Below are 15129 nucleotides of genomic sequence, written 5' to 3'. Positions count from 1 at the left end.
CCAGCTTCACTGAGATGCGATGGCCACCGTGCATGTCTCTGGAGCACGGCCCGCTGGTTTGACACGCTGACGTAATGCAAAATGGTCACCGCCCTGGTGCTGGCTAATGCCTCCATCACGTCACAGAACAACCGCTTCTTGTGACGAGGACATTTAAGATTTACTCTCTTAGCAGCTTCCCAATACATCACACAGCATTGTTGCTTATAGTCACCATGCTGTAGGTCCGACGACTGGAACTTGCTCGTCTCAGAACTGGAAGCGGTGGGGAAAATGGGGAGATGCCGGCCAAAGAGCTTCCTTTGGAGAAAGAGTGTGTTTTTCTAGGAAGCAGCAGCCCTGACTAGCTGCCCCACAGAGGCCGTCGGGATCCCCAAGACCCCAGCAGGACAGGGAAAGGGCCAGCTCAACGTGCAGAGGAAGTCACAGGTGACGGCCGCCTGGGGGGCCAGGAGTCAAGGGGCCGAGGTTCCAGGCTCAGCTCTGGCGCTGAGCGACAAGGAGGATCCAAGTAACGTCTTCGGTTTTTTAAAAAGATGAAGATAGTAAAGAGGAAAGTGAAGGAGGAGGAGGAAGAGCATGGAGGAGGAAGGGGGAGGAGAAGGGAGGGAGAGGAGGAGGAAGAGCATGGAGGAGGGAGGAGGCGGAGGAGGAGGGAGAGGAGGAGGAAGAGCATGGAGGAGGGCGGGGGAGGAGGAGGAAGAGCATGGAGGAGGAAGAGCATGGAGGAGGGAGGAGGAGGAGGAGGAGGGAGAGGAGGAGGAAGAGCATGGAGGAGGAAGGGGGAGGAGGAGGGAGGAGAGGAGGAGGAAGAGCATGGAGGAGGGAGGGGGAGGAAGGAGGGAGGAGAGGAGGATGAAGAGCATGGAGGAGGAAAGGGGAGGAGGAGGAGGAGGGAGAGGAGGAGGAAGAGCATGGAGGAGGAAGGGGGAGGAGGAGGGAAGGGGAGGGAGAGGAGGAGGAAGAGCATGGAGGAGGGAGGGGGAGGAAGGAGGGAGAGGAGGAGGAAGAGCATGGAGGAGGAAGGGGAAGGAGGAGGGAGGGGGAGGCAGAGGAGGGAGGAGCCCAGAGACTCACCTGAGTCAGACCTGGGGTGTAATACAAGTCACTCAACGACACCTATGGCACAACGTCAGCATGGCACTTTTCTGCCATGTCATCCCTGTCATGTCCAGACGTCACTGAGGTTGTCAGTGCCGTCTCATTATCAGAAAGCCCCACGACCAGTCTCTTCTCTGCGCCCCCTGCCCCCCACACAAATCTGATGTAAAATCCCGTACATCAGATTTATGTGTTTTTACCCGTACCAACACATAAAAACATAAAACACGCAATTTAAAATTTCCCCTGAAAGCACTTCCACGCCACTGATTAACAGTGGGACACGGGGCACGTCCTTTGCCCTAAGCCTTGATTTCTCATCCAGAAACGTGAACTGTAAGTGTCCTAACCCAAGGGTCGCTGGAAAAGATTTAAGGAACGAATTGCCTTGGCACATTCTCTGGCATGTAGTAGTGCTCAACAAATACCACTCACTCGTGTTATTACCATCATCGTCAGCATCACCATCATTGCAACCATCTTCCTCCTCCTCATCATCATCATCTGTGGAGCCAAACAAGCCCAGTTTTCTACTTTTAGCAAACAATAAGAGTCTTTTACATTTAAAAAATCAAAGTAAAGCATCTCTGTTTTATGGGGCTTTCTATAAGTAAAACATTCATGATGTAAAAGTCCAATTTAATATGCTCTCATTACATGGCTGGAGATCTTTCCATTGGTCCACAAGACTGAATTAAAGCACAACACATCCAGGAACCAAGGATTTCCATCTTAAACCAGGATAAATGTGGGACTTCTGTGTAACTCTGTCATCAGTATTATACACTGTATTATATACCATCAGCATTATATTCAGGGATGATACGTTCACACCAAATATCACAGAAAAGCAAATGCTAGGACATAGAGTCTGAAGTAGACATTTCTCCGAGTTACACTTTCTACTGAAACCTCAGCAGAAAGAGCCAAACCTTAGGAGTGAAAAACACATCCCAGGACTAAAGGATACCCCCTAGGATCAAAGGAAAAGCCAAAACAGACATATCCAAACAGGGCCTGGAACAAAGGTTGTACAGTTAAAGAGACCCAGCAGTACACTAACTGCACGCAAGAGCGAAACTCAACACTCATCAGGGGACAATTACAATCCAGAATCCGTGCAATGCATGATACACAGGAGCCAATACACAATAAAATATTACTACACGTGCAACAAATGGGAGCCATAATCAACAGAAGAAAACAAAACAGAATCATTGATCACCTAGTGTTGGAAGTAGCAGAAAAGCACTCTCTATTATCAATACAATAGAGAAAAATGCAATGCTAACGACTACTTGATTAATCTAAGATGGGAAAAAGAGGAACAAAAAAAACAGATGGGACAAACAGAAAACAAATAACAAAGTGGTGGACTTGTCAACTTTACAAATGAAACAGCCAGTTATTTTACCAGCAAGAACAAGTTTACTCCGGAATAGCAGAGGAATTACGATGCACGACCTGCAAACTCTGCCAAATGACAGGCAGGTGTGAAGAACAAAGGAGAAATGTGTTATTTTTTTAGAGAAAAGGGAGGAAGCCGGGAGCAGCAGTTACGAACAAAACTCCATTGGAGGAAAGTGAGAGTTCAGAGTTGAGGTGGCATCTCATTGGCTGAGTGCGGTGGTTTCTCATTGGCTGCACTATTGCTAGGCAAGGAGAAAATCTTCCTTCCTCTTGCTGGGGTTGTAAGCTTCTTCCTGCCCAAATTTTAAAGTAAGCTTCCATGGGTGGTACCTGCATTAGAACACCCCTTCCAGAGCCTGCCAACTCCACTTTGAATGAGGTTTTGCTTTATCATTTTCACCATCTTAAACTCAACCATATCAATAATTGATTAACTGTAAATGACTTTACCACTCCAATTAAATGGCAGAGATTGGCCAGACCGGATCAGATTAAAAGATAAAACTAAATGCCGTTTATAAGGGACATAAATTAAACATAAAAATACAGAGAAGTTGAAAATAAAAAGATGAAAAAAATATATTCTGTGCAAACACTCATTTCAAGAGAAATACCACAGCTACATATCAATATTAGATAAAGCAGACTTCAAGGTAAGGTTTATTAACACAAAGAATGAAACCTTAATGCTGATGAAAGTTTCATCAGAAGCAAAACTTAAGAACACCAACTGGAAATATAGACAGGAGTTTTTCACTTCCAAATCCTCACTCAAGGAAATAAAGGAGGGTAGCAAAACAAAAATTTTTGAACTATTCAGTTAAATAAAAAAGAAAAAAAAATACTAAAGTGAAGCACCACAAAAAGAAAACAGAATAAGTTGGCAGAAATGAGACAAAATATTATTTCTTAAGTGAATGCTTTAATTACCCTAGCTTGACAGCGGTGGCTTCTTCGCAGTAAAAATTACAAATTAAAAATTAAAAAGAGTGAGGATATAGAGGATCCGAATAGCACAGCAGCTGACTTGCTTTAATATATTAGAGCTTTGTAGCCACTAAAAAAACTATCCATTATGTTCAAACTATGTACATTTACCAAAAAAATGACTATGTGGCCACACAGAAAACCATAAATAACACAACACAGAAATCACACAAGCCGCAGCCCCTGATCTCAGCACAGTGAAACCGTGTTCGCACTGTCATTACCCCCGTATTTCAGATGAGACCACTGATGCCCGGAGAGATAAAGCAATGCACCCAAGGTCACAGGGCTGGTAAATGGCAGGCTAGCATCTCGAACCCAGGCACCCCAGCTCTGGGGCCGCAGCCCTAACCACTGTGCTACGCTCCTCCCCAGGGAGAAGGGGCTATTTCCCCTCAGATATCCAACTATACTCAAAGCTACAATAACTGACATGCTCTACTGAACTGTCCGTTTGTTCCATGGGTCTGCACCCGTGGTAAAATTCAACCCCTTGTACCCCAGATGGGACATGACTGACAGATCTCAGAGGGGGTGGGTGAGGGGACTGGAAGAGATTAGCCAAAGAGCATATTTGCATATATGCACAGCCCATGGACACAGGCAACAGTGTGGTACAGGTGAGGGGGGGTGCACTGAGCGGAGGGGACAAAGGGGGAGGAGGAATAGGGGAAATCTGTAATACTGTAGCGTATTTTTTAAAAATGTTATACTGAGCTACCACTGGGCAAACCAATTGTCAGAACAGAATTCATTCGCAATGCCATGGACACAGGAAAGTTTGTATCCAATAATGGTTTCACTGAGAAACGGTGTCTCTTTCCATAACTAACAAACCATGTGCAAGAAAAACTGTAAATCCTCATCCTCACTCCGTAAATTAAAAATATTTCTTATAATTAAAGAATTAAAATTAAAGCACAACAGTGTAAAGCACTAGACAATATGGAAAAATATTTCTATTTTAGATGAGAAATTACTTTCTAAATAGACACAAACTCTGAAACCATAAAAGATTGATAGATGTGACTACATAAAAATTAAAACGTGCCTAATAGTAGAAATTGAAAAGAAACATAGAAGTCAACCATAGACATGGAAAAAAATACGTACAGTAATAAAAGATTAATGTCTTTAAAGCAGAAAGCACTCTCACACAATGGTGAGAGAAACTGAAAGATCCAATAAAAGCATGAATGAAAGGCAACAGATATTTCATTTAAAAATACAAGTCGCCAATACACGAGTGAAATGATGCGAATGTGGCAGTCCCTCTCACGGCATACATATAAAATAAACATTAATGACATCCAGCATTGGCAGGGATGTTGAAAAACAGACACCTTCGCACTGTGGGTGGCATTAAGTCCAGCCCTTCAGGTGGAGGATTGGCAGCATCCAAGATCCATGTGGCCTTTGACCAAGAAACTTCATTTGCCGAAAGTTATCACAACAATACTTTAACAGGTGCACTACAAGGCATGCAAAACTGCAATATTGTTTGTTATAGCCAAAAAGGAAAACACCCTAAAATCCCATGAAGAAGTTAATACAATAGAATACCAGATAGCCACTAAAAAGAATCAAGTAGTTCCATATAGATAGAAAATATCTCCAAGACCAATTAAGTTTAAAATATGCTAAACTATAGATAAAATGTGTTCCCAGTTTCTTTTTTTATTATGTAGAAATATGTGTTTAAAAGTTTAAAAAGTGAACAGAATAGAACTGGCAGAAAGAGGTATGAGCTCAGAGAACCTTACACTTTTTGTATTGTTTTAATTTTTACAGCTACTTCATAAAGTTAAAAAATTTTTAAGCGAGGGATTACACATTCATTCCCCTTACATTCACTTTTTGGGTAAACCTTTCTAATATTTGCTCAAATCAGCCATGTTTCAGATAGCTGTCTGAGATATATTTTCATATAGTGATCTTTTCTCTATTACCTCATAAAATTCACTGCATTTCTTCATGGTTTTCAAAATGATTATTCTAAAAGCTCTATAACCTTCTCTTTGTGTCCATATAATTTACCACTGCATTCTTCAAAGTTTGACCATTGGAGTTTTTTCACTGACTTATTTTTATCTGACAAACGTATTTGCTTTGCACTGTACAGAACGCGGCAGTGAACACCTTCACGCAGGAAGGGTTTTGCGTCTGTTACAGTAACGCCTCGACACATGCTTCTGACGCGTCTGGGTCACAGGGCAGGGGCCGCCTCGCGCACCACAGCTCCGCCGGGGGCTGTGCCCACGTGCGGTTCCTGCCACGGCACTGGCCCCCACCCGCCCTGCTATAGGCTTGCACATGCTGGGGGCTCAGCCTCACGTTTTGATTTTTCTTTAAACATTTCAGCTGACATAAAACATAGAGAGGTTGATTCTTGACACATGCTCCCCCGAGATGTTTCTGAAGCAACCACCGAGAACCACCCAGGGCCCTATCTGAGGACGCGTCATCGTTTTTCTGCCCCCAGCGGGACACAGCTACGTGGATTCTTCTGATTATGAACAAAATGAATAAATTTTACTGTAAAAGAGTGTAGACCATAAACAGTATAAGAAAAAGCAAATATTACAGAATTCCATCGGCTTGAAAACCCACCATTAAGATTTTTGTGTGTGTGTATCTTCATCAACCTCTTTGTCACAGAAGCAGACCCACGTGCATTCTGCCGTTTGCCTGAGCACCTTGCAGGAGCACTGCCCACACTTGCGCAACTTGCTCTGTATCGCTTAACCTCAGGGGTGGGCATCCTCACGACTCATCTGCATAATTAAGTTTCCTGGCTGCATGTTCTTTTCATGGCAGCACATAAAAAGCTTGTGCTGATCCACATTCAGTGTTATTTTGTTGTTTTCAGATGCATATCTGCCTTTCCGTGGAAATCACAGATTTAAAGGTGCATCCTATCTGTCATTCATGTTTTTGGGGAGTTCCCTGTTCTTATCCGCTGCCCATTCTCCTGTGGTAGAGATCTTCTCCGTTCTTACTGACTGGTAAGAGCTCTCTGTGCATGAGGAGCATCAGCTCCTCACTCAGTCAGTTAGGACAATAGTACCACCTCCGGGCAGGTGCAAAGACTCCATCATCTAAGGCATGCCACGTACCTAGCACAAAGCCGTGTCCGTTCCTTCCTCTCCCTCCCTCCCTCCCTCCCCGCAAGCTGGAGATACAGGTCAGCTCAAAGATACCTACCCGTGGGCCCCTTCTCTTCCCAGTGTTGGACAATCATTCAGAATGTCTCCCCCAGACTTCCTGATTCCTAGTTCAAGGGTCAGCTCTCCCGCGGGGCTGAGAGCTGCCCGCTTCCTACCACGTCGTGATATCTTCTCCATTGTGGAGTCTTTCGAGTGACCTGTGTCCCCACCCCTCCCAGGAGAGAAGGCAGCTGGGGGAAGGAACGGAGATCGGCTTTAACTCGCGCCAGGTGCCAGCATCCGTCACACACACGACATCACTTCCTCCCCACAGCCTCCCTGGACGTGATACGTGACACAGAGCAAGACGCTTAGATACACTGTAAGATTATCGGGCACATCTTTATAACCAGCGGTCAGGATGTCACTCCAAAGCCCAGGAGCGGACCACCCTCCTGCAAAGGGGGCACCCAGCTCCAGGCCTCCTTGTGCCCCTCCCCCGGACCACCACGTGCCGCACAGAAGGCGGCTGACGGAGACTGGAGCAGCACACGGGTGAGCACTCTCGTTCGGAATTAGCCCGGACAGCGAGAAGCCAAGCCCTTCCTCAAAATCCTCAGATGAATGACCCAGCGTTTCCACTCCTAAGTGCAGACCCAACAGAAGTTCCAAACATTGTACCTTCACCAAAACCTACAGAGGCATTACGTGTGACAGCCAAAGGCAATAAATAACCCAGATACCCATAAAGAGTGAAATGTATAAACAAACAGAGGTACAGGCAGGCGATGAAATGCTTACAGCAATGGAAATGAACAAACTACAACTACACACAAGGACACAGTGTGGATGAATTGCACAAACGTGCCAGGCCAAAACAAAACAAACAAACAAGAAAAGGCGCACCCAAGAGCCCACACTGCATGAGTCCACCCAGAAGTCAGGGTGGCCGGGACCCTCAGAGGTGGTGGGCGGGACTGGGTGGGTGAGGACCGCTCCGGGCAGCCATGCAATTATGAATCGTGTACTTTCCTGTGTGCCTGTGATGTCTAGGTTGAATTAAATGAAATTCCCATTTTCTTAGGTCAAAAGAGTCAAAGAACAGCGATTTCATGTGGTTTAAATTAATATTTCGATAAAAACGCGTTTTTAAAACCCTCTGGTAAAGGAGAAAGAAACGTCCAGCATGAGTTGGCAGACAGTACTTTTCTGAAAACCAACCCAAAAGCTCCCCTTGAGCTCCCTTCTGGCCCCCTCCCTTGCCCCTTTCTCCTTGGTGGAGACAGAGCCACCACCAGTCCCTCCCCGCCGTGGGACAAGTCTTCACTGTCACATACGGAAAGTCTGCGATGAAGCCGGTCCTGATGTCCACCCTCCCAGCTCGTCTCCGCCGCCCGCCTATTCCGGGCACCTTCCCCTGCCCACCTCCCCCCCGACACACACACACACACACACACACACACACACATACACACCCTCTGTGCCTTCAGCTGACTGATGAGGACACACGGGCAGTCACGGTCCTGCCTGAACCCACCTCCTCACTGGGAACCAATCCACCCACAGGACACCAGGACTGTATCTCTTAAAGAAGGATTATTACTAAGATGACTTTCGCATTTTTTTTTAAAAAAGGACTATCATAAAAAATGGAGGCACGGAGACTTTATGAGCCTTGTGTGAGTCATAAAAGGTATAATCTTTATAAGTAATTGCGATAATGTTACCCACAAGTTATGAAACGAATGGTCCCCTTTCGCGGTGCCAGAAGCATTTATCTCCCTGTGCAGACACCTGGCCGTTGTCTCAGAGCGCGGGGTGCCGCCGACTCGGTTTACAGTGGCAGACAGCACTTCAAACGGAAGGATACCCCACTTCTGAGAGGACAAGGCAGAGGTGTTCCCAGGAGGGAGGAGCCCTCCGCCCACCGGCGGCAGCACCCATCGGCTGGGGGCGGGGAGGGTGCCCATGAAAAGAGCGCTCATGCCCCAGGCTCCTCACGGCACTCTGTACGGGGACAGCACTGTCCTGACGCGTGATCTAATGCACTTACGCCGACGGCTCTCCTGATTCGACGTCCTGGAATCGCCCTAGCAAACGGCCAGCAGTTTAAGTCACCAACGAGACAGCGCAGGGCTGAGACCAGGCCGACCTGAGACAGCAAGCCACGCAGGTTGCTACGCGGGGCCTCGGCTCGCTGAGTGGACCCAGGGCAAGGGACATGGATCCCTGCTGTAGGGGCTGAGAGAAACCAGCTCAAACACGCTCAACGGAGTTTATTATTTTATAGAAACCCTGGAGTGACCATTTTATAATAAGAATATCATTCTCCGTCTACGGCGTTCCTCTTTACTGCACGCTGTGAGTTCATCTTAATAAAAGGAAATCAGTAACGACGGTACGATTTGTCGAGCGCATGCAATGAGCTGAGTTCTCTCTTGGGGAATACGCGCCAGCCTTGCCTACGTGGGCACTGTTAGGACGGGCACTGGACACATGGGGGACAGAGACTTGGGCTGGAGAGATACTTCCTGCAAGGCTCACACAGCCAGTGACAGGCAAAACCAGGCCTGGAGCCCCAGGGGCAGAGGCCCCGGTTGTGACCGCTCTGCACACTGCCATTCCGAGACCACTCGTGTCCACGACAGAGATTCGCAAAAGTGGGGAGGAGGGATCTTTTTGTCCCGTGTACCACAGGCACACCCGATCTAAGAAAACCCAATGAAGTAAGAATTGTTCCCATTTCCCACGTGGAAAAAACCCTGAGACCCAGAGATTTCAGGCAACCGGCTAGTTAGAGGCAGAGCCAAAACCCAAACCTAGACCTGCCTAGCTCCCAAGTCCACGGCCATTCGCCCCACCACTTGGCCCCAGACACCCCTTCACCTCCGGCGAGTGAGCAGAACCGCCGCAGGTGCGGGCGTCACACGGGACACACGTGTGCTGCAGCGGCTCGTCAGCGCCAGACCGCAGCCAAGACGGCTGCTCTTCCCCCACCGAGTCCACTGCCAACGTCACGACGCTCCAGCTCCACGGCAGCTGTCCTGCCGCTTGTCATCTCAACGCACAGCTTCATGCTCGCCGCCCACGGAGGACAGTAACAGGCCACCGTGGGGATCTGTGCTGCCTCGACCTGGAGGTGACACCTGTCATTCCACCCTCATTCCACCCACATTCCACTCAGCCCCACCCGTTTGGGACAGGTGGTCTCCTGCGTGGCCAGAAAGGCGAGAAGATCCAGAGGAGACCCTCGGTCACAAGAAGATACCGACTGCACGTCAGTGGCTCCCAAACGTGGCGGACGGAGGCCCCCTGTTGAAAATGCAGATTCCCAGGGCTCCAGTCCATGTGTTGGTTCAGGTAAGTGTGCGCTGGGCCCAGGTGACCCTGGCAGAGGTGGCCGGCAGACCGCACTGTGGGAAGCCTTGCTCGGGACGGACGCGGGACACTCAGAGGTCTATCAAAACGACCATCGGGCAGGCGGGGCAGGTGCTAACACTCCCGGCCCCGACCTCGCTCGTGCCCGGCTGGGAATGCGAGAGGTCAGGAGGATCGAGATGCAGATGTGGCCCCCACTGCCCACCAGTGGACGGTCCCGAGCCAGACGGGGGGCAGGCGACCAACTGCACTGGAGCAGAGTAAAGCGTGGCTCCCAGACAGCACACGGGGCTGTGCACTGTCACTCGCAAGGATAAACGGTGTGTGCCCGCGGCGGCCGTCACTGTTCACCGCGGGGTGCAGTCTGACACAGTCCGGCCCCAGTCGGTGCCTCGGAGGGACCGTCCCCACCTCCCAGCAGCACACGCGGACCGTCACATTCAGGCCCACTTCCGGCCACTCTTACCACCCCCCACCCCTCCCAACACACACTCTGTGCCGAGGCCACACCTTGCCACCCAGCCACCCAAAATGAGCGTCCAGGCCTCCAGGTCCTCACCCCAGGACACTCCGTCCGAAGGACTGTCCTTGGGCCAGGTCCTCTATGCCTGTCACTCGGTGCTTAAGACTCAGGTGAGATGTCAGCTCTGAACGGCCTTCCCTGGTGCCTGTCTCCTCCTTCTCATCCCTAATTAGTCCCTCCTTTTCGGTAAAGTGAGCGCTCTGCTCCAGCTACCACAGCGGCCCGGGCCTGAGTCCTGGACGGGACTCTCAGGGGTGACAACGAAAGATCCACAAGGTACTGTCAGTATTCCAAAAATCCACCTGCGAGCCAACCCCCCCAAGCAAGTCACCTGGACCAGCTAAAGCACCAAGTTCCCCCATGCCCAGTTAGAACTACACCAACCAAAGTTTATTCATAAAGGGGAAGGAAAATAACCGTTGTAAGTGCAAGCATCTAGACGGTGCCAAATCAGCAGCTGCCAACTGAATAAGTGATGAGAGAGAAATGTGTGGAGGCGAGAAACTTTCAAGCCGGTGAGTGCACGGTTTTGGGGTGGAATAACCAACCACAGTCCACTGTGCACTGGGTCTATCCAACTATGGGCACCCTGGCAGCCCTCCCCCTCTCTTTACCGTCATCCCCAGCACCTGCCCGGGCCTCCCACACAGGAAGCACTCAGAGGAGGATGTTGGATTGACCGGAAGTGAGACGAACACCACGGACCTGAACAACAGAGCATCCTGAGCAGGCCCACGGCTCCTGGGGGGACATCCCAGGGAGGGAACCCCCAGCAGCCACGAGGAGGCCGAGAGAGGGGAGGGGAGGGACTGAGGGAAGGACCGAGGACCCCGGGCTCCCAGGTGAAACAGACGGATCCCCTCCCCCCAGGCCAGCATTTCAGATCATCATCCTCTTTCCAGGATCCTTTCTGCAGAGCCGTGACAAAGAGTCTTCCGCACTAACTGGTCCTGGAGGGCGATGGCCGACAGCCGTGTGACAAAGGGGGCTGCCGATGACTGTTCAACATGACCGTTGACGTTCTTAGCAGCACTGGACTCACTGCATCGTGCCCCTCCAGGATCCAAAGAGCTAAGACTCCTCGAAATCAGTAACACGTCCTAGTCCCATCACTTAGAGGATGTGAGCCACAACGGCCACTCCCCCACACACACTGTTGAGGTGTCATCCCAAGAGCCTGATTTCAGAGCTGGAGTGACCCCTCTTCCCACACTGTGCTTGCTCCGCAAGGTCCGGCGCTGGCTTGGGCGTCTGCAGACATGCTCGCAGGATCTCTCCTGGAATGCCGGGTGGCCACAGGGCAGCAGATGCCCGCTGGGCCCCTGCGTTCGGCTCTGCCCTCGGTCCATACGGGAGAGCAAAGGCACCCCCGGGCCCACAAGCCTCACAGTGCTGCGTGTGGCCTCGACACCGCACCGGTACTTCGGTGTTTCCCAAACACGGCGTTCCTCTAACCAGTTTACACCCTGTTCGGTCAAACTCTCTGTGCCAGCTCCGACGTGCAGCCCTCGTTCCTGCGTTCTCCCCAGCGATCTGAAGTTCCTAGGAAGCACTGTCCAGGCACCACTGAGCACCTCTCAGGCTGTCTATGGGGGCTGCCTGGAGAGCACCTTCTGAGGATTCTGAATCAACCAAAATCTGCTCCACAAACCGAGAACTGGCTCCTTCATTAAGTGAGCCTGGGAAAGCGTTTGTCCCTCCTACCCATGGCTGCCCAATGCACCTCACCAGTGCCACCTCAGTCGAGACAGGAGCACGTGGCGGGGGGCCTGCCCTCGTGCAGAACCCACGTGGCCCAAGGACAGGCGCATCCCCAGAGGGCGTTTCCCCAGAGGCACGAGTTTGCAAAGTGAGATACCCCCCACCCCGTAAAATTATTCTCTTATCCCGGGATATAAACAGGGTCGAAATCCCAAGTAGAACCAGGTGGATTATCTCAGCTAGACTGGACTCAGCCGTGGAGAAGCTGGATTCCGCTTTCCAGACCCACCCAGGCGAGGCCCTGCGGCTGAGCCCGGCTTCCTGAGCAGAGCTGAGGACCAGCCACGGAACCTGGCCATGCGACCAGCGCTGGCGAAAGGAAGAATGACACTTCCCCCAGAAGTCAGCCCCTGTCATCTCGCCAGAGGCGCATGTGAGAACACAGAGGGCCGTCTGTACCTGGGTGCTCTGAGCCTGTCCTTCGGGGAGCCGTCACCTGCTTGAGGATGGCAGATCCCCCCCACTCACCCCAGGGTGGTCCCCCAGCCCATCCCAAAACTGGTCTTTGCACCAGCAGCCGGTGCAGAGGAGCTACAAGTTGACACAGTGCTAATATTTCCCATTCCATAGGAAACGGGAGAATCAGCCAAAAACGCCATCAATGCCCGAGTGTTTCCCTTTGGGAAGAGCAGACTCCCCATTAAGTAATTAATACGCAGGGGAAGTTTGGAGGAAAGAACGCACACCGGCTGTCTGGCTTTTACGTAACATCCCGAGAGGACGCAAGAAGCACAGAAACAAGAACTGTCAAAATTTCAAATCCACTGCAAAGATCGTTACATCTTCGTAAACATCTCATAAATGTTTGAGGAGGTCTGAAGGAAAATCTGAAAACAATATAAACATTATTGGACCCTTTCTTTCTTAATCTGAGGATTCCCAGCAGCAACCAGACCAGGCAGCCTTGGGGCTCACCGCCGCTGCCCACGGCACCACTCACAGTCACCCAACAAATGTCCAATCCCACGTGCCCCGGACACTTTGTCATCTCTGTCACGCAGTAACCTAATGAGGCTTAGCCTCTCTGCCCACTGGAAACCAGCCCCCCCTGCCACACCGCTCTGCCCCAGGACCACACGGCAGTCACCAGCTGTAATGTTTATTCCAAAGGGGAAAAGTAGAGTCGGAGGAGGGAAGCGAGCTTTCCGTGTTCCCAAACGCGCCCAGACCCACTGAAGTTCTCCTGGTTCCCCGTTCCCACTGATAATAATCACACTAGTGTTTGGGGAAGCAGGGACGAGGCGTTTGCCTGCATGAGGGGGAGCTCACGGCCCTTCCTGCTGGTGTGAATAAAGACTCGGGGGGAGATTTCATCCCTGGTGAAGAAAAACGTGCAAGAAAGGGCATTGCTTCCCATGTGGACACCCCTCTGGGCCGCCCGGGGTGGGTGGGGGGAGTCAGCTCGCAGTCTCCGGCCCGCCGTCAATGACTCTGGGTCCCGGGCACAGATCCACAGATCCGGAGAGGAGCCCCCGGTGTGGGATGCCTCCCTGGGCTTTTCAGTCAAACCAACAAGCAGAGACAACCTGGCAAATCCAGAAAGTTCGTGCGACTGTGCCATTTAAAATGTGCCCGGAAACAGCCACGGCCACAGGGGAAAGAGGACCTGAGAGCCAAGTGCGGCTGTGAGCGCCTCGGGGCCGGGAGGTCAAGGGGTCTGCGCTGCTGTTTGGGGCTCGGGTCTGACAGGCAGAGAGGCGCGGCAGCCCCCTGACGCTGGCGCCGGGGGAGGCCGGCGGGTAGCGGGCCCAGGGGCGCCGACGTTTCTGGAAAAGCCTGTGCCACGGCTGACCCTCCTCTTTCCAGGATCTCTGTGTGCAGGTACCGGACGTTCGGAGCCAGCAGGTGCATTTCGCTGCCGCCTCAGAAGCGCCCCCGCCCGCACCCTAAGCGGACGTGGACTCGGCACCCTGGGCTGCGGACCCCCAACTTCCCGAGCCTCCGCAGCAACAGTTTTCCAGCCGGACGAGTACTGCCAACGCCTCCTGGGAAAATGCCCGCCAGCACCCAGGGCGCTAAAGGCAGGGACACGAAAGGACACCGAGCCTGGCCCCGAGGACGGCGGGGGGCGGTGGGAGGCGAGCCAGGGGCCAAGACTGCAGACGCCATCTCCAGAACTCACACAGTAGAAACTTCCCGAGGGCGCGAGCGAGGTGCGCGTCCCCTCCAGGGGAGAGCCCCGAAGCTCAGGGCAGAGCCGGAGAAAGGTTCAGGCGAGGGGACCCGAGCGCGGCTGGATCCGCTCCCCGCCCGTTGGTGGTGGCCGGAGCGGGTCTCAGACTCGCGCACGCAGCTACCTCCGCGCGGAGGTTCGCGGAAAGGGGCCAGGAGGGTCTCCTTCAGTGTCACAGGGCGAATCCCGGGCACCGCGCTGAGCCGGGACCTGGAATCCAGGCCCCGGCGGGACGCGTTGGCGCAAACAAAGTTGGGGCGCAGAGACACTCGGTGCGTGGGTCCCCGCGTCCGTGAGCCCCTGCCCGCGGCGCGCCACTACTTACACGAAGACCCCGAAGAGCAGGGCTCGGACCCCTATCTCGATGGCCAGCTCACGCATGGTGCAGCCGGAGCGGATCCCGCGTAGGCGGCGGCTGGTGCTCTCCGCGGCTCCCGCAGCTCGGCCGGCGCCGGCTCGCTAGACCCGGGGCTGGGAGGGAGGCGCGCTCCAGGCCGCGGGCGGGGACGGGGGCGGGAGGCGGGCGCCAGGCGGGGGCGGGCGGCGGCGGGGAGCGTTCAACCCAAACCTCCCGCGTTGGATCCCGGGGTTCGAGGACGCCGCGGTAGCTCGCCCGGCGCTCCGGGTCCCGCGTCCCCGTGCCGAGCGTG

General features: G+C 52.3%; 1 protein-coding gene across 1 annotated transcript in view; it reads right to left on the bottom strand.

The window, feature by feature from the left end:
* The window catches only part of PLPP4 (phospholipid phosphatase 4), a 98072-nt gene extending 83151 nt beyond the window's left edge, over positions 1-14921 (bottom strand). Inside the window, exon 1 of the mRNA XM_045854384.1 lies at positions 14805-14921. Coding sequence (XP_045710340.1) covers positions 14805-14860 — 56 coding nt within the window. The 5' untranslated portion in view covers positions 14861-14921. The remainder of the gene's footprint in view (positions 1-14804) is intronic.
* Positions 14922-15129: the final 208 nt, after the last annotated feature.

The sequence above is a fragment of the Phyllostomus hastatus genome, unplaced genomic scaffold, assembly GCF_019186645.2.
Source record: "Phyllostomus hastatus isolate PE091 unplaced genomic scaffold, TTU_PhHast_1.1 phas_scaffold_1066, whole genome shotgun sequence".
In the NCBI taxonomy this organism is placed as follows: Eukaryota; Metazoa; Chordata; class Mammalia; order Chiroptera; family Phyllostomidae; genus Phyllostomus; species Phyllostomus hastatus.
The sequence above is the reverse complement of the archived record's forward strand: the minus strand, read 5'-3'. Positions and strand labels throughout refer to the sequence as shown.